The 19,201-nt window shown below is 32.6% G+C and overlaps 1 protein-coding gene across 3 annotated transcripts; it reads left to right on the top strand.

Annotated features, from left to right (window-relative positions):
• The first annotated feature begins 7,453 nt into the window (after positions 1-7,453).
• Positions 7,454-14,206, top strand: LOC102602534 (uncharacterized). Of its 3 annotated transcripts, none has more exons than XM_006357971.2 (9): positions 7,454-7,915; positions 9,305-9,697; positions 9,794-9,934; positions 10,016-10,119; positions 10,210-10,431; positions 10,620-11,114; positions 12,268-12,680; positions 13,272-13,365; positions 13,761-14,206. In XM_006357971.2, exons 1-9 carry the CDS (start codon positions 7,706-7,708, stop codon positions 13,894-13,896), a joined length of 2,208 nt encoding a protein of 735 aa, XP_006358033.1. In that variant the 5' UTR covers positions 7,454-7,705; the 3' UTR covers positions 13,897-14,206. The 3 variants fall into 3 exon arrangements, with proteins under 3 accessions (XP_006358033.1, XP_015169210.1, XP_015169211.1); XM_015313724.1 differs by having other exon boundaries at positions 10,605-11,114; XM_015313725.1 differs by having other exon boundaries at positions 9,305-9,701; positions 9,798-9,934; positions 10,605-11,114.
• Positions 14,207-19,201: the final 4,995 nt, after the last annotated feature.

Genomic DNA, 19,201 nt, shown 5'->3' with positions numbered 1-19,201 from the left:
TGAAACATTTTTGAAAGGGTTGTGTGAGTTTATTTTTTTTGTTTGAGGGTGGGGGCTGGTTTGGTGGTAAGGATAAAAATATATTTGAAATTTAAAAAATAAGAAAATTTAAAAAATTAAATTATTTTTTTTTGAATGGGGAGGCTCAAGTACGGAGTATGGGTAGGGTAAGAAAAAATATTGAAGGATGAAGTAGAGTTTTGGAAAATGTTTTCCTTAATTTTGGAAGATAAATCATTTTCCTTAAATTTGAGAAAAATGAATTGATTTGGAAAATATTTAAACCAATCAAACATGGAAAAATTGAAAAATATTTTCCAGAAAAAGTTTACCCCTCTACCAAACACACCCTTAATACAAATTAATTTGTATACTTTTTTTTTTTTGTAACTAACGGTTTCATTAATCACCAATGTAAAGCGGTTACAATCTTCATAGCTGACTACACACAGCTAGCTATCCAATACATCAAAGAGCTCCTACTCAATCACAACTAAATCTGAAAGTAGACGTGAGAGCACTAATCTTGGGTGGGGCTCGAACACTACAAACAAAAGTTATCTCTTTAGCAATGGCATTTGACTCTCTACTCTTTTTCTCAAAGATTCGCATATTTCTCTCTATCCACAAACAGTGTACGAACTTTGTGTAAACCATTTTGAAAACTTGAGTTGCTTGTGTCTTTCCCTTCACACACCTTAGCTCTTCAGTAAGATGTTGGTCACATGGCAAGGATTGAATTGGCTTGGCTTGGATCCACCGCTACACTATTCTCCAGATTTCTACCCCATAAACACAAGGAGTGAAAATATGATCCCTAGACTCGTTGTGCAAAGTGCATAGGGGGCATATTGGAGACACATATTTCCCCCACTTGATAAGTCTATATGTAGTCAATAGCTTATTATGCACTTGCAACCACAGTATAAATCTTGCTATTGGCCTAGCTGCATTTTTGTACATGAAGTTCCTCCATATTACTCTAGGTTTTAGGTTCGGCAAGTGCATGTAGAGTTGCCTTGTTAGACTGCGCCTGCTTGATTTATCCACCTGGAATTGGTCAAAAGTAGTTTTAGCTTCAATTATCTTCCGTATCATCCAACACGCTTGTGTAGGTACCCTCATTGTCTCAAGTTGTAGCCCTTTTATATAATAGCTATGAACCCATCTTATCCAGACCTTGTCCTCTTTTTTAGCCAGTGCCCAATGAGTTTTAGCAATAGCTGCTCTATTCCATACATTCACATTAGTCAAGTTTAGTCCACCAAAACATAGAGGAGAGCAAACTCTATTCCATGCTACCAGTGCCTTTTTGGTGATACTATTACTTGCAGACCATAGGTAACTTCTACAATAGCTATCAATTAATTTTATTGCCTTAGCGGAGAGTACAAATAGTTGAGCCCAGTATGCTTGGATGTTAAATAGCACATATTGGACAAGTTGTGTTCTGCCCGCATATGAGAGTTTCTTTGAAGTCCAAGAGGAAATCCTAGCTATCATATTTGTGATCAGCGGGTACCATTGAATTAAAGAGATCTTCTTGGTGGACAAAGTTACTCCAAGGTATTTGAATGGGAGATCTCCACAGGAGAAGACACTACTATTTCCTTTTCTTGTGTAGTTACCTCTCCAAAATATATGCAGTTTTTCCCCATGTTTGCTTGCAGACCTAAAGCACCTGAGAATAGTTGAAAACGTTCCATCATAGCTTGGACAAAAGAGTTATCACCTCAAGAAAACATGAGTACATCATCAGCAAAGCATAGATGAGTGATTTGGAGTTTAGCACATCTCGAATGGAATTTAAACTGCTTTACTCCTACAAGTGTGGTGAGACATCTACTGAGATACTCCATAGCAATTGCAAAAAGGAATGGTGACATTGGGTCGCCCTGTCTTAAACCCTTTGCTGGTGGAAATGGTTTTGTTGGTTCCCCATTAACAAGTATGGAATAACTAATAGTTTTCACACATTCCATAATCCAAGAGATGAATTGATTGGAAAAATCCAACTCCTGCATCACCTGCTCCAGATATATCCATTCCACACTATCATACCCATTTTGTAAATCAATTTTGATCATGCACCTAGGTGATACATGTTTCCTAGTATAAGACCTTACAAGCTCATGTGCCATGATGATATTATCTCCAATTCTTCGACCAGGAACAAAACCTGCCTGAGTGGGATTGATTATGGTAAAGACAACCTTTTGTAATCTAGTAGCCAAGATTTTCCCAATAACTTTATACATTACAGTGCAGCAGACTATTGGTATGTACTCTTTGATGTTCATTGGGTTGGAAACTTTAGGCACAACAGTAACTGCAATATAATTTATGTTCCGATATATCTTCCCTGTGATAAAGAAATGTTGTACAGCACCAGTAACATCCTCTTTAATAATGTTCCAAGCTTTCTTTAAAAAAACCACATTGTAGCCATAAATACCAGGGGCTTTGTCTTCCCTAATTGCCTTCAAACTATTGATGATTTCGAGCTCTGTCATAGTTGCACACAGTTCCATCCTTTGTTGATGCAAAGGTAGGCCCTGCACTTATGACAAGCTTATTAACTGCTAAAAGATTATCCGTGGATGATCCCATTAGACTCTGGTAGAACTGTACCACTTCTTGCTTAATGTCTTCTTAAGCAAATAACTTAGTACCATTTAAGGATGTAAGATCATTCATTTGCTTTCTATGAATCCTCTCCTTAATGACAGTTGAGAAATAGTTTGAGTTCGTATCACTAAGTTTAATCCATTTTGCCCTGGATTTTGCTTCAGTATGCTCTCCTCAATTCCTGACCACTTTTCGAGGTACTCAAGAATATTTTTCTCCTAATTCTGCAATCCATCAGTACATTGTAGAACCACTTGTTCCTGGATATTAACTAGATCAGTTTTGGCATTGCTCAATCTCTGGGTAACTGCTTTGAACTCCTCTTGATTAAGCTTTGCAAATTTTTGTTTGAGGCTCTTTAAGTGTAACCATATATTCTTCATGTGCCCTGTAACTTTCCTCTTTTGCCATTCCTTCTCCACCAACGACAGAAATGAGGAGTGTTCATCCCATAGATTGAAGAATCTGAAAGGAGGCTTAGTACTTGGTTGAGTAGTCATGTTAAGCATCATATGATCATGATCATATATGTTTGGCAAGCTATAATTGAGAACTACGTGACCCCAATGTATCATCCATTCAAAATTTCCAAGTGCCCTGTCAATTCTACTGTAGATTCTATCTGAGCCTTTCTGCTTGTTTGTCCAAGTGTAGTACTCACCTTTTCAAGACAATTTATTAAGATATAAATCATGTAAACATTTAGAGAAATCTGCAATTTCTGTAGGCTGAATTGGATTACCATAGAGCCTATCTTCTGCGTACAAAAGAGCATTGAAATCTCCACAAATTAGCCAAGGGGCTCTCATTCTTATTGCCAAGTCTCTGAGGTTAATCCATAGTTCTTTTCTCTTATCGCTAGTGTTGTAGCCATACACCACAGTTAGGTAACAATTCACATTTGCACTTATCTCTTCAATGCGACAATGTATCAGTTGGTTCCCTGCTTTGATCATAGTAACTCTATACTTGCATGTATCCCAAAGAATCCATATTCTCCCCTTATTAGCATGTTGATAATTGTGTAGAAAGCCCCACTTAGAAGCTATGTTGTTACTAATCACTTTTGCTTTATGAGATTTTACTTTAGTTTCTACCAAACCTGCCAAAGAGATGTGTTTATTTTTCTGAGAACATGTTGAATATCCTTTTGCTTGTATCTCTTATTTACACCCCTAACATTCCAAAATAACCAAGTCATTGAGTTATAGGTTGGCCCCCTTTATCAGGAGGTATAGTATCTCTTTCATCCCACAACATACTCAGTGGACTGAACTGATTCCTAACAGAGGTAGGCTGTAGCATAGGAAAGTTTTCCAAAGTTAGGTTTGGACTAGGTTGCCGATATGTAATTACTCCAGATGTTCCAGTTGTAGGGGAGGTTGCTTGTCTAGGTACTTCATTTGCGGTTGTTACTACTGGCTTCACTACCTCCTTTGAGATCCACTTCTGCACTACCTTCTTCGGGGCTCTTCTGCGTCTCATAGATTGCTCATAGAGGCATTCATGACCTACTACTTGGCATTTCTGGCAGAAAATAGGCTTCCAGTCATATTTCACTCCTTGCACTATTGTTTTCCCAGTTGGATCCATGACATTGATTTTATCAGGTAGTGGCTTAGTAACATCCACCTCAACCAACATTCTAGCAAAAGAAATTCTCATCTGCTTAGTCGTGCACTCATCTGCAAACATTGGAATTCCAATGGCACTTGCAATCCTGCTTAGTGAATCACAACCCCAGCAGTTCATGGGTAGGTTGGGAAATTTAACCCATATAGGGATTTTTGTGGGGAATTCCTGATCAACATCAAAATCCTCTGTCCAGTTCTTTAAAACTAGGGGTTTATTATTTATAGAATACGGCCCGAAAAAAATGATAGCTTGCATATCTTTCACAGATTGGAACCGCACTATGAAATAGCCCTCTTCATGCATGAATATTTTAGGCGCCACTACCTCTGTCCAGGTCTGGCTAATATATTTATGCATGGTATTGTATCCTGGAGACTCACCAAGGACATACACTATCAGAGCACACTTCCACTTTGCAATTTCCCTATCCACCTCTGTTTTATCTAAATGTATGACTGATTTCCCATCAATTACTTGAGGTGGGATTTAAGATAGAGCCATACCATTTGTAACCGATCTATTCTTAGCAAAAAGATTAGCCCATGATTCAATCAGAGCTTTACCTTTCTCTGTGGTTGTAATGGGGGGTGCCCCAGTTACTGCATCATTGGTACTCACCTCGCCTTTCTGTTGCATAGTCGCAATTACTGGTTTTGTCTTGCTAGTAGTAGCTCTCGTACTCAAGTGGAGTTGTTTGACCCCATCAGTTGCATAGATCGGAGTGGGCTCAGTTAGGGTTCCTCGAGCATGTGTGGCAGCAGGGGTTACTTTCTTCTTACCATCTGGTTCTAGTCTTGCCTCATTAGCGCTACCCAAAGTGAGAATAGTTTCCCATCTTGGTCTTCCCTTTCCTCTTCCCCGTCCTCTTGCCATGGTGACACCACTAGCGCAGGTTTAGCTAACATACAATGTCGGCATGAGAGAGATGACTTGTATACTTTTTAATCCCTCAAAATTGTGAATTTTCATTTTGAATGTGCTAAACTACTCAATAATCAAATTACTATGTCTAATTTATACTTTTACTTTATATTTGAAAATGATAACATTATGGAAGTACTTTAAATATCACGTATTTCTTATATAAAGAGATCCAAGACACGTAATTTTATTAGTTGAAGATAAATTATGCATAGTCAAATATTATCAGTAGGTGTTTGGGCATGTGATTTCATATCGCGAGATAAATCAAGGTTTAGACATACGATCTCACGATGATGTCATATCATAAGATGAAATTTTAGATTCTCCAAAAATCATGATTTGAGATTTTTTAAATATAACAATTATCCAACAAGTGTATATTTTGTAAAGACAATCATACATTTATATCAACTAAACCATTTATTTCATATGTAAATAAAATTTATAATTCATATCATTACTTTTAGAATCATTTATATCACATATAATGATTATTATCACCAACATAAAGTTTTTTACTCTCTTTATCCAACAATAGTTGTTCATTATTAGTCTGACACACACCCTAAGAAACAATAAATAATAAGAGTATACTCCTCTTGTTCCACATTAGTTGATCACTTTCCTTTTTACATGCATATTAAGAAATCATAAATAAGAAGATAGTTTTACTAATTCACCCTTTAAAATACTTATTGAGAATTTTACAAAGAAATGTGAACACTTTCAAAAAAGAATTAATTGCAAGAGTAGTATAGGAAAAAAATAATTAATGCTTTCTTGATTTAGTAACGTGGACAACTAATATGGGACAACTATTTTTAGTAAGATGATCAACTAATATGGATGGATGGAGTATTAAATTTAATGTTTTGAGAAATGTATTAGATGTTGGATAGTATTTAATAGCAAGGGTGAAACAAACATAAAGGGTAAATTATGTTTTGATTTTCCAAAGTGGACAAGTACTGTTGGACCACTATTTTTAGTATAGTGGACAAGTAAAGATGGACATAGGGAGTTTTACTTTCAAATCAATTCCTACCTTACTATTTATATTCAACAATTTTTATTATATTTGACTTACCAACCAAATTAACCAAGAAATGACTAAAAGTAACAATGTTGGTTCATCTTCTCGATCGTATAATTGAAAAATGTAAGTTCAACGTGAGAAGGTTGTTTGTAATATGTGGGAAGATTATATTAAATACTAGTACACTACAACTTATGTTCAATTTTTATTTTTTATTAAATTAAAGTTTGATCAATAAATATTGTATTTTTGAAGAATAGTTTTGTAATAGTGTAATATATATGTGATCAATAAATGTGATTGTTCAGAGAATATCTCATATAAACAAAACTCTTTAATAGCTACATTGTGGATACTCTTACGTCCTTGGTATGGGAAGAGGATCTTTATTTTATAAAGTTCCAAATGTTTCCTCCAAATAAAGAATAATCAAATATGAAAGAAAATTATATTTTTCTTTACCGAAAGGTAAAAGCAATTATGGTAATGTTTTAACTTTCCTTTTAGAAAAGAGTAAAACTCAAATATAATAAGAAAAATCGAGGCAAAATCCTAGCAAACGGGATGGTGGTGACCATGAATATAATCGTAATGATGGGGGAGGTAAGTATGCTAGCAACTGAAAATAGTAGTTAGCAAATGTGGTAAATGTGATGACATAGGTGATTGGTAGTAGACAACAGTAAAAAAGCGATTAACAATGATGGTGACGGTGACAGTGACAGTTGTAGTTGTGATAGGAGAGATGGTTAGTGATGATGGTGGTTGTGATAACAAAGTGGTTAGTGATAGTAACTAATGATTGTGGATAAAGTGATGATGAATATTATCCTCACAAGTCACACAAATACCTCTTAATAATATTAGACTTTGTTCTAAATCTTAATAATTTAAATATATCCAAACTCATTAAGTGCTTTAATGCGAAAGAAAATCCAAACTTCTTTGTGATCCCAAGTGTACAATGTAATTCTTTGTTCTCAAATGTGTCTTAACATAGCAATTAATGCAAACTTATAAATCACATTTCTCAATTAAGAGAAGAGATACCAATCATATCTCTTATATATGATTGTCAAATGTTATTTGCATTTAAATATCTCTTTTTCAAAATATAATAATTTACAAGTCTTATTCACTAAACATATTTTACAAATTCTACTTGTGAAATACAATTTAAATTAGTAAAATATAAAGTCACTCAAAATACAACCAATAAAAAGGGAAAAAATAGAAGAGAGATATAGCCAAGAAAGAAACATTCTTCCACTTTACTTCCCTACTACTCGCAACTTCCAAAGCGAATCTCTCTTCCCCAGTCACTCCCCTCCCCTCCAATGTTTCGATCTGTAATTCTTCTCTTCGCAGAGCTTTCAAAATCCCACTAAGATCTGTAATTAACTCGCAAAAAATCCACCCAAAAGCCACAAAAATGGAAGATTTAGACACCCAAATGGTCAAAATTTTGAATCAAAAGTAGAAATGAATAGACAAATGAGAAGAACCAATAGAAAGTGCAGGCTTTGGTGGCCAACCCATCTTTCTTGTTTAAATCAATTGACTAATTTGCATTCCTATGCTTTCTTGTTTGGTTGGTTTATCTCTTCATCTGATGCTTCTTTCGACATTGTTGTTGCTTTCGCTTGCGATGAATCTTCACTTCTTTCTATGACGACCCATATGAATCTTGAGGTAAAATTTCTTAAATAACCCTTCAAAGATTCATAATTTTGCAATCTGGGTTTATGTAATTTAGTGTTTGTTGTGAGAAAAGTTGAAAAAAATGCCTTAATGTGAATTGGGTTAATCTCAAAATGTGAAAAAAGATGAAACATTGGTGAGCTGGGTTGGTGTTCAAATTTCACAATCTGGGTTGATGAGAATTTAGTAACCAAGTTTGTGTTTTTTCAAGTTTGTTGTGATGTGAATTGAGTTTCTAAGTTTATCTTTTCAAGTTTGTTGTGATGTGAATTGAGTATCTAAGTTGTGTTTTCAAGTTTGTTGTAAAAAGTGCATGTTGCCTTACTCTAAAAGTTTGTTGTGAAAATGGTGAGCTAGTTAATGTCAAAATGGTGGAATAAAGGGTGAGCTGGGATCATTTTCAAATATGAAAATAGTGAAATAAAGGGTGAGATGTGATCATCTTCAAATATGAAAAAGATGAAACATAGTGAACTGGTTAATATTTTAAGTGTGGAAAGGGGAAGTGGGTAAAGGTTGAACTTCCTTCCCTCTCTTATTTAACTGTTTGACACCATTTTATGGAGATGAACTTGGCAATGAAATTTTGCCTTTTTATTTTGAAAAAGAGATAATGTTTGGCATCTATAGAGTATAACTTGTGATGAATTAGATTTTTCGTTGATTGCTAAAAAATTAGGAAACTTTGGGACTAATGAATCTTTATTGGCTATATTTGAGGAATCTGCATAAATAGATGGTATGAGGACATGCGGTTAATATGAGGGTAGTTAACGTGGAACTTCCTCCTTGTTCCAAATATAAGCCACATTTATGCTAAGAAATAACCAATGAAAATGTGGTAACATTCTTTGGTATGGTGCTTTTAGTAAAATACCATTTTCTCCCCTTTACACACTTAAAGCTTAGGTACTAAAGTAAATGCATTTAATTTAAGGAGATAAAATTTCTAAACCTCAAGCAAATGGATCAATATGGTTGGTCTGAGCAAGTTTCTTCTGGTTTTTATTTGATATGAGAAGTCTGGATGATAATCATTGAACATATGTCAACGTGGATTTAGAGATGTTTGGGATCAATTATACACCCACAAAAACATGTACTGTGTAAGTGGCTTTTGTGGGTGATAACCCTCCGTCCATTATAGTTTTGTCCAGAATTATAGGAAATCACATTCTTATTACTTATACTTTGCAACTATCCCATGCTAGTTCATGGATTTGATTCATTTGTACAGATAACTATGTTGTATTTCTTTACATGTGCACTATATATATTTTATGAAAACTGTTTTTATTCTTTTACAAATTTGTTGCAATTATCTTGTACTAGTATTTTTGTCTAATTTATTATATGATGATTTCTGTCTCATTTTATTAGAGGGTTCTTCAAGGCATAAACAGAAAGATGCCTGTGTTTCTACAAGATAAAAGCAAGTTATCTCTGCTAGGTTATTATGCAGCAGATTTCAGCAGCAATGGGCAGTTGCTAATGGTCAGAAGCAAAGGGAAAAAGCATGTCAACTCTACTAGTAAGAGGACATGTGTGTGTGCTGAACAACATGCACCTGAAGGGAAACGTGGAAGATGGAGATGTGGATGTCACAAATTGGATGCAATACTAGAGCAGAGTAGGGCATTCTCTTTAAAGGATAATATTTGGGCACAGATTGTATGTGATAATTCTCAAGCTGTTAGCAGAAAAGTAGAGCTAATACCAAAAGTTCATCATATACATAGGATGGGAGAAACCATATTCCAATTAGATGTCCACGTATGTAAGTCATAATCACCCATACGACATCCTTAGATTTACTTGACTTTGTCTTGCAGTTCCTTATTGTTCTATTTTTCTTCACAATAAACTCAGGTAGTGTTTTATGGAATTCCTGTGTTTGGTGGCCACCATTACTCATTGGGTTTCAAGAGTTCATCTGAGCAGGTGACAAACCATTGCAAGAAGCCTGAATGGGTTAAGGATCTTAACAGGAAGCGGCCATATCTTGACTTGGTATACCAATTATGAAGTTTAATCTTACCTGCACTGTTGACTGATTCTAAACCTCTTTGCTTTCAATTATCTGATAAACAGGATGCTGTAATTCTATCTATCAACACTGCTAATGCAGCTAGAGTCTTTACAGAAGCAAATTATTCTGCCAAAAGATCCAGGGCTCCCTTCCATTTCTTTTGCATGTAACATCTTTTAAACTTTGACATGCTTTGATTTTCTGCTGCTTCATTGGTTTCTCTGCTATTTCTAATAGCTATCCAATGTCTTGCCAGGTTTTCTATTTTGACATGGCAACTGCTTGCTATATTGCTTGCATCATTCTCTACTATCTTCTACGTCATCCTTCAGTTCTTCCATGCCTGCTTGATCCATGTGTCCCACTCATATATCTATGTTGCGTTGGAGAAGGTATTCTCCAATACATGCAAAAATATGGAAATTCGATGCTGCCAGCTCCTCTATTGGCCAGTTATTCTCAAAGATTATGGTCTCAGGTAAACTTTCTCTGATAACCTTTTTTTCTGAACCATCCTGCTATGTGTGTTCTGTGTATTCTGGATAGAGCAAAATGAATGCAGAGGATTCATATAATGAACCTGGTGCAATTGATTGATATGTGTATACTATTTTTTCTGCTATGCTTTCTGATTTTAATTTCTGCACTAAGAGGACTTGTATTTAGGTCTCAATCCTGTGTGGAGTATGCTGAGAAAGCGGCATTTCACAAACATTCCATGTGGGCAAGCCTAGTAGTTGATCTACTTCTGGGGAACTTTCTTGGCATCATATTGTGGTCTCGAGCTAGAGCAGCTTGCGTGTGGGTTTCAAGTTTTTCTGAAAATGCCACTAACTATCTTCTGCGTACTGGTTGTGTGTGGCTTATGGGAAACCCAGCGGGATTCAAGTTGAATACTGAGCTAGCCGGAGTTCTTGGGACAATTTCCCTGATTGCTATTCAAATTTGGTCTACCCTATGGTGGTTATTGGGTTTCTTCTTGATTCATCTCATAAAAGTAGTAGCTGTATTTGGTTCATTGTTTGGTCTGACAGCAGCAGCTGCTCTGATCATCGACACAATTTCACTAGCAACTACACATGTTTCTGCTCTTCAGTGGTTGCTTACACTGCTATATTCGTGGCAAATACAGGCAGTAGATGCTTTATGGCGACTTTTCAGGTATCTTTCCCTATAATGCTATCTGCACTCTAAAGTATCTTGTGGACTGGTATTGATCAATTAATCCAGGGTTAATCAACTTTTATCTTTTTGAGGTCACTACGTGGTTTAGACATGGTGACCAAAAATATATAGTCCTTTTTCTTTTTGGCATACAACAGAACTTGGTTCATTCTTGTAGGCTACTTAATAACATTGGAAAGAGGAGGTAAACATTGAAGCTTCATCACTCAACACTAAGTGTTCCCTATGAACATTCAATCCAAATGCCCTAAAAGCTAAAAATAAATCTTTCATCATTTTTAGTGAAGTGTGAGTTGAACCAGTTCTCCCCTTTTAAACTTAAAAAACAAGGATCTTTACCTTTGTCTGGAATTAATTAGTCAATAATTTTACTTCCGGGGTGACTGGAAAAAATTATGGATATTAACCATGGCGTAGGGACTATTTTCTGCTGGGCAACAGATCGGAAAACTCCACCATTTGCTAAAGCAGGAACTGCAGGAAAAGAAGGAACAGAAAAAGGGGGATATGCAAGATCAAGATGGGGAAAATAATGTGTGATCTATGTTAGGGTCATTCCCTGAGGAGGAATGAGGTAAAAGAGGGCAAGGTTAATATTGTCTAACAATATAGAAGAGGAGTGTGGTTATCAAAAGGGGAGTGTAATAGCTTCACACTTTAATTTGGTTATTCATCTGATACCGTGGGGAGTTTAGCAGCTGAAAGGAAAGATGACTAACCAAAAATACCTAACCTCGCTGTCTATGTTCTGGTTATAATCATTATTTAACTTATATGGAACAAATGTTCATTTTTGACGGCCTATTTAGTCTATGCTTTCTATTATATTTACTTGTCTCTTCAATTTTTATTCCCATGGTTGTTTTTCCCAAACTGTGTTCACCAAACAACTCCTTCATGGACATCCAGTCATCCACCATAACTTTGCTTGGTTTTTAACTGGAAAGGACTGCTTAACTGAGCTATTTTCACAAAGTCACTATATCATTTTCTTGCAAAACCAGTATCAAGCATGTTGTGTCAGGTCTCTCCTTTTTATATATCTCTTTTGTCTTTGTTAGTCACCAATATGCTTCTGTTGTGGTGGTTGCTTAAAAAACCACTAACAGTTTGCCTCCTTGAATTGCAGGGGTAGGAAGTGGAATCCTCTTCGTCAAAGACTAGATAGCTATGCTTACAGTGTGGAACAACATGTTGTTGGGTCTCTCCTATTTACTCCACTTTTACTTCTGCTACCAACGACTTCATTGTTCTATATTTTCTTCACCATTATGAAGACAACCATTAGCTTTGTTTGCATAGCCATTCAGTTTGGCATATCTATAATTCATGCCACACCTTATATTAAGATTTTCTTTTGGTTCATGAGGAGGAAACGATTTCCTAGTGGATTATGGTTTGAGATTGTTTTGTGTCGGAGAAATGCCACTAATTCAGCAGAGGTTAAATCTGCTGATAAGACTGTATCAGGATCTGAGGATCCCCGCCACTGTAGATCCGCAGTTCTGGTTTCATTTCTTCACAGCAATTTTTTGAGCTTAAGTAAGTCCTTGAGCATTACTATTTAATTCTTAAAATTTTGTGACCAAAGAGGTGAAGGATAACATATTTATTGCTTCTAGAGTTTGTTTTATTGGATAGGAGGTCTCCTTTTACGTGGTGTGATCCTTTTTACTGCAAGTCCAACTTTTAAATGTTAATTCCACAACATCCTCACCTTTTTCTGATAGTATCTCATTCATGTAGTGGTATCTACAACTCGGGGAGCAAACATTTTCTTCAACAATTGATTGAGCAAGGGCTCTTTAGTGTAAATTTGACAGGATGTTTATTGTTTCTCCCATAGTTACACATTTCCCCTTTCCAAGTAATAGAACTTTTCTACTACCACTGTAATGACACCAGTGAAGTAAACCGACAAAGAATAATACACATGACAAGTTTTCACATAACTGTTGCACCATTTTACCATGTCAGTGGGTCAAGCTGGAAACTAGAACTAGCTTCTATCTGTTCCCAGCGTATCATACTTTCATCTTACTTGCTCATGGTTGTATAACATCTTTGCTTCTTGTTTATTCTTTTTTCAAGTGTGTTTATTGTGTTTGCTAACTCCGCAAAAATATGTTGCAGGACAAGTAGTTTGGCCACACTATAGAAATGTTTTTTCTGATGTATCTAGATCTTCTATTGCATTGTCAGCTTATGGAGTTCTGACAGGGAAAAGGTATTTCAACTTTTCTTCAATAGATCTTCTCTTACACCTTTTAACTAATTCTTGAGATATGTTTGGTCTGACGGAAGTCTTTTTTCAGAAAAATGTTTTCCACGAGGAAGTCATTTTCTAGTGTTCAGTTACAAGAAAATGTTCTTTGAGGTCCCATCAAAAGAGGGGAAATGACTTTTCTCCTTTATGGGCAGAAGTCATTTTTCCTACTTCATATTACTTGCTACTTATTATTATTATTATTAATATTAGTCTTTAATATATTTTCCAATCATCAATCAAACACCGGAAAACATTTCTCAGGAAGTGTTCTTTATGGAAAATGACTTCTGTCATACCAATACACTCTTAATCTTGCTGGCTTTCTCACTTGTGTTTACTTTCTCATTATATAGAACTCCATCTGCTCCAAAGATTGGTCTTCCTCCGACACTGCCATGGGTGTCTATTCCGTACAAAGAATACTGGCGCCTTTGCCATGAAGCAGTCCTCGATTGCAGGCAAGATTGCTACTGCCAATTGCACCAGTAGTTGTCAAAAAAGGTAGGACAGCAACAGAAGACAAAGAATTCTTTAGCGTGCTATGTTTCACACTGCCATTCCATACGCGTATTCCTTTCATTATTTTCAGTGTCAGGAATTGTTTCATAAAATTTTGTACACGTGAGGGCGAAAGGTAGTGTGGAAGAGTTAGCTATTTGTGTATAGTTAGAAGGGTTTTTGTTTTTAGGCCATCTTCTATCCATGATACAGCAATTTTGTTTTGTTATAGCACTGAATATTTGATGAATGGAGTAATGTTCTTTTCCTTCTTAGACTACTTGCCCAAAGTTCATCTCTATATTTGTTATTGCAATGAACAAGTGTTAACAAGGTTTGTGTAAAGTTAACTAGGTGATTTGTTTCAATCTATCTAAATCTTGATGGATAGAGGTCGAAGTTAATACATTTGGATATGACTTCTTATCTTTTCCCCATCTCCAATTTCGGAATATTATAGTTTCTTTGTCCTTCAATTTTGTTGCTATTTGGAAACAAAAGACATTGACAATACAAATTGGTACAAAGGGAGTAAGGACGATACAAATTGGTACAAAGGGAGTAAGTCTAATGACAGAGTTACTTTATACATATGTTAATACTGGTTTAGTTTAGATATCACCATTTTAAAAAATAAACTACATGTAACATCATCAATAAGATAAATATATACTATTTATTTTGTTTTCTTATAAAATCAATTCAAAACATTTGAGAGGAGATGAAATGAAAAAATAGCATAAGCACTAGGTAGCCAAATGTGGCATAACCTTAGTATATTTATTATGTCTTTTATTATAGGTGAACATAATTTTATCTTGTTAGGTCTATAGTACTATAAAATAAAGTTATAATTAATGACTAGAGAAAATAGCATAATAATCTTTAATTAACTAATCATGCATGCCTATAAAGGAAATTCAATGAATTTGATTTGGGCCGTTTACCTACCAAACTTAGCCACGTGACCAAATGCTAATTATAAGGATCCAGCTGTCAAATAGGCCCCACATTGCACTATTTTTTTAAAAACAAACTAGTGATAGCGTCATATCAATCGGTTCAATTCTATTTTGAAGTTCATTGACTTTATAGAATCATTAAGATATTAGTTTCCGACTATAGATCTATCAATTATTGATCATTATCATTTCAGTTATTGATTTAATCGTTAAGGTTTGACATACAACTTTTTTTTATTAAGAATCACTTATAAATAAAGTGACAAATCAAATGAACTATGCACATGAGTTGATATCTTACATCTTACTCAAAAGCAAATACTAGCACATTATAGAATAAAAGAGTTTGAGACAATCATAAATAAAAGTATGAACTAAATCTTAAGTCAAAAAATTTTATATACTAAATGGTATAAATATAATTTCTTAATTTAATATCAGATTATCGGTTAATCCGGAAAAAACCTCAAACCGTTGAGAATCAATAACCCGATAATTGAAAAAAAAATCAAAACCAACACCAAAACTCCTAAACTAATAACACATTATCGATAAACCAAATATATATATATATATATATATTTATATACATATATTTTGCTACATTTTTAAATTAAAGTATTACTCCCTCCGTTTCAAAAAGATTGATCTGGTTTGACTTGACACAAAGTTTAAGAAATTAAAGAAGACTTTTAAATCTTGTGGTCCTAAATTAAAGTTATGTCAAATTTACAAAATTGCCCTTAATCTTGTGGTCTTAAACATGCCACGTGGAAAGCAAAAAGTAAAATGTTACCAAAAAAGGAAAGAGGTCATTTTTTTGAAACTGACTAAAAAGGAAAGGAGATCATTCTTTGTGAAACGGAGGGAGTATTATATTTTGAAATTATAGCATTATTTATGGATTTTTTTCCTTTAGAAACACGTCATCATAACTACCCAATCCATTCTGAGCCATTAGATTAAAAAAAGGCCTTTTTATATAGTCCGTTGGATCATTTACACTTGGCCCACAATTACAAGCCATAACATGCTCTGTCGGGCCCAATAATTTTCTCTTTCTCGACTTGAATATGAACACGTGTACATGTCTTTAACACTTTACCGGCTACTTTGTCTCCTCTACCACTCCACAACCAAACACGCACATCGATTAATTCTACGTTATTATCTTTTATTATCACAAACAAGTAATAGGTTCTACTAGGGGTTGGATAAATGGGATGAAATAGCATTATCTCGCGCTAGGAGTGGAGGTGGAAATTTAAATACGAGTCCATTGAATCTAATAATTTTTGCTTAAACAGTATATTTGTATTAGAAAACTTCATTAAGCATATACACACATCAAATTTAGAATATACTGGTTTCAGGTTCGAGCTTTCTTAGATACTGAGTCGTCCTTGTTAGAGAGCATTTTATCCTCACAATGTAGGACTTTTCGGTGCAAATCCGGATTTAGTCGAACTCCAATGTATGTACCAAACACCATTTGGGAAACAAAAAGGAATTAAAAAAAATTAGAACATACTTATGTATAGTTAAAGTTGTATTAAAATTTCATGCTTCTTCTATCTCAATTTATGTAAGGTAGCAAAACGACACTTGATTAACTGAATTAAGTTTTAGACTTTTATGATGGAGTTTCCTTTTTCCTTCTTTAATAATACATTTTATTATTATTATTATTATTATTATTATTATTATTATTATTATTATTATTATTATTATTATTATTATTATTATTATTATTATTATTATTATTATTATTATTATTATTATTATTATTATTATTATTATTATTATTATTATTATTATTATTATTATTATTATTATTATTATTATTATTATTATTATTATTATTATTATTATTATTATTATTATTATTATTATTATTATTATTATTATTATTATTATTATTATTATTATTATTATTATTATTATTATTATTATTATTATTATTATTATTATTATTATTATTATTATTATTATTATTATTATTATTATTATTATTATTATTATTATTATTATTATTATTATTATTATTATTATTATTATTATTATTATTATTATTATTATTATTATTATTATTATTATTATTATTATTATTATTATTATTATTATTATTATTATTATTATTATTATTATTATTATTATTATTATTATTATTATTATTATTATTATTATTATTATTATTATTATTATTATTATTATTATTATTATTATTATTATTATTATTATTATTATTATTATTATTATTATTATTATTATTATTATTATTATTATTATTATTATTATTATTATTATTATTATTATTATTATTATTATTATTATTATTATTATTATTATTATTATTATTATTATTATTATTATTATTATTATTATTATTATTATTATTATTATTATTATTATTATTATTATTATTATTATTATTATTATTATTATTATTATTATTATTATTATTATTATTATTATTATTATTATTATTATTATTATTATTATTATTATTATTATTATTATTATTATTATTATTATTATTATTATTATTATTATTATTATTATTATTATTATTATCTAGACACTGCATGTACTTAGCGTAATAATATGCTTTATAAGCAGTCACTAAAAAAAGGATTAAGTAGTTCATTTGGTTTTTAAAATGTCACCCAAGTCTATTTATTTACTATTTTCTCAGAGACAAAAAAAATGTCACCTATGATGTGTGTCTTCATCTCTTAATATCAAATCAATGTAATTTTTAATCTTTAAGATACATCCCTTGTCAATGATACTTTGAATTAAATATGTAAAAGAATGTATCACCAATAGTGAGGTGAGGGAGTGAGACGATATTTCTTTATTCGTAAAAGATTTTAAATTTGAATTTCGAAATATAACACGTTTAACTTCTTTTTTTCAGACATACTTGTTGTTTGTCAAACTCGTATCGATCAATACTCCATTCATCTCAATATTATTGTCTATCGATTGAAATTTCCTCATTAATTAGCTAGAGACGGAATCTGTTTCTTTCTCAACCATTTTTCAGAATTAGAGATGGGAAAAAAGAGAGAAAGGAATGAGGGTTTCTCGTCTTTAAAGAGTAAAGAGTATGAAAAATTGTTGATTTAAATTAATCAAATCAGTATATTTTAAATATTGTATAATTAAACTAAAAACAAAGGCTAGCAAATTTTTTTCCTCCCAAACTTTCTATTTATATAGTTTACATGATAAATAATTGCCTGAGTATTATTTTCACCTTCTAAGTAGTCAAACACTATCTCATTTCGAAAATATTTTGACTCAATCTAAAAAATTATTTGACCTATTAATATTCTCTTACATATAACCAAAAAAAAAAAAAAGTTATTGTCCCAATTAAATCTTTGATAAATTCAACAACATGGAGATCACTACCTTTGCACTACCAATATGGATAAAGTCATTATCCACAAAGGTACTACTTAATATTTATTTCATAAGAAATTACATGGAAATCATTATAAATAAATAAAAATATAAATCATAATTAAATAACATATTTCGATGTGAACACACTTTCATCAATTACTATATTAAAATATCATCAACAAAAGTAATTAAACAAGTTAAATCATAACTACGATTATATTATTTCCAAATTATATATACTAGGGTAGCCGGTTGGTGATAACAAAAATCTAGATTTTTAAAATTTAGAATAAGTTATTATAGGAATATAATTTAATGGGAAAATGGACAAATATACCTCCGAACTATCATAAATGGTATGTCAATATCCTCCGTTATACTTTAAGGTTGTATATGCCCTTACCGTCATTCTTTTGGGTTGTATATATCCTTGAATCTAACGGATGGACACGTGGCATCATCTAAATGATTTACCCGATTTTATTTATTTTTTACCCAAAAATTAAAAATCCACCCGTGACCCGACCCACAATCAAAATGGGTGGTGCCAAAATCACTCTTCATTTTCATAAAAACTCATCCCTTTATTCTTCTCAACCCACCATAACCATGGAATCAAGTACTCATCTTTCAAGGAAGAAGATGACTTGTTCACTAAAACTACTATTTTCTGCACTTTCACTAACATCCCTGCCAGTTATGTCAATCTTGTGTCTTTCAAATTTTTTAAATCTGTAACTTTATGCTTGCTAAACAAAAAAAATAAAATCATCTTCATTTAGCACAATAGGAATCTAGGTTATTGGGTGTTTTATACATCATCTATTTCAAAAATATTTTCAACACATTTCAATAATAACAAATCAATTTGAGACTGAATTTTTTGATTTAATTGTAGACTCACTTTAAAGCTTGAAGCT

Source organism: Solanum tuberosum, unplaced genomic scaffold (assembly GCF_000226075.1).
Source record: "Solanum tuberosum cultivar DM 1-3 516 R44 unplaced genomic scaffold, SolTub_3.0 scf00249, whole genome shotgun sequence".
NCBI lineage: Eukaryota > Viridiplantae > Streptophyta > Magnoliopsida > Solanales > Solanaceae > Solanum > Solanum tuberosum.
This window is presented reverse-complemented; position numbering and strand designations above follow the sequence as displayed.

Excerpts from the sequence above, each read along its gene's own strand:
- LOC102602534 (XM_015313724.1), top strand. The coding sequence starts at position 7,706 with ATGAATAGACAAATGAGAAGAACCAATAGAAAGTGCAGGCTTTGGTGG. Across the intron at positions 7,916-9,304 it reads CGACCCATATGAATCTTGAG|AGGGTTCTTCAAGGCATAAA; the intron begins GTAAAATTTCTT and ends TCATTTTATTAG. Across the intron at positions 12,681-13,271 it reads CAGCAATTTTTTGAGCTTAA|GACAAGTAGTTTGGCCACAC; the intron begins GTAAGTCCTTGA and ends AATATGTTGCAG.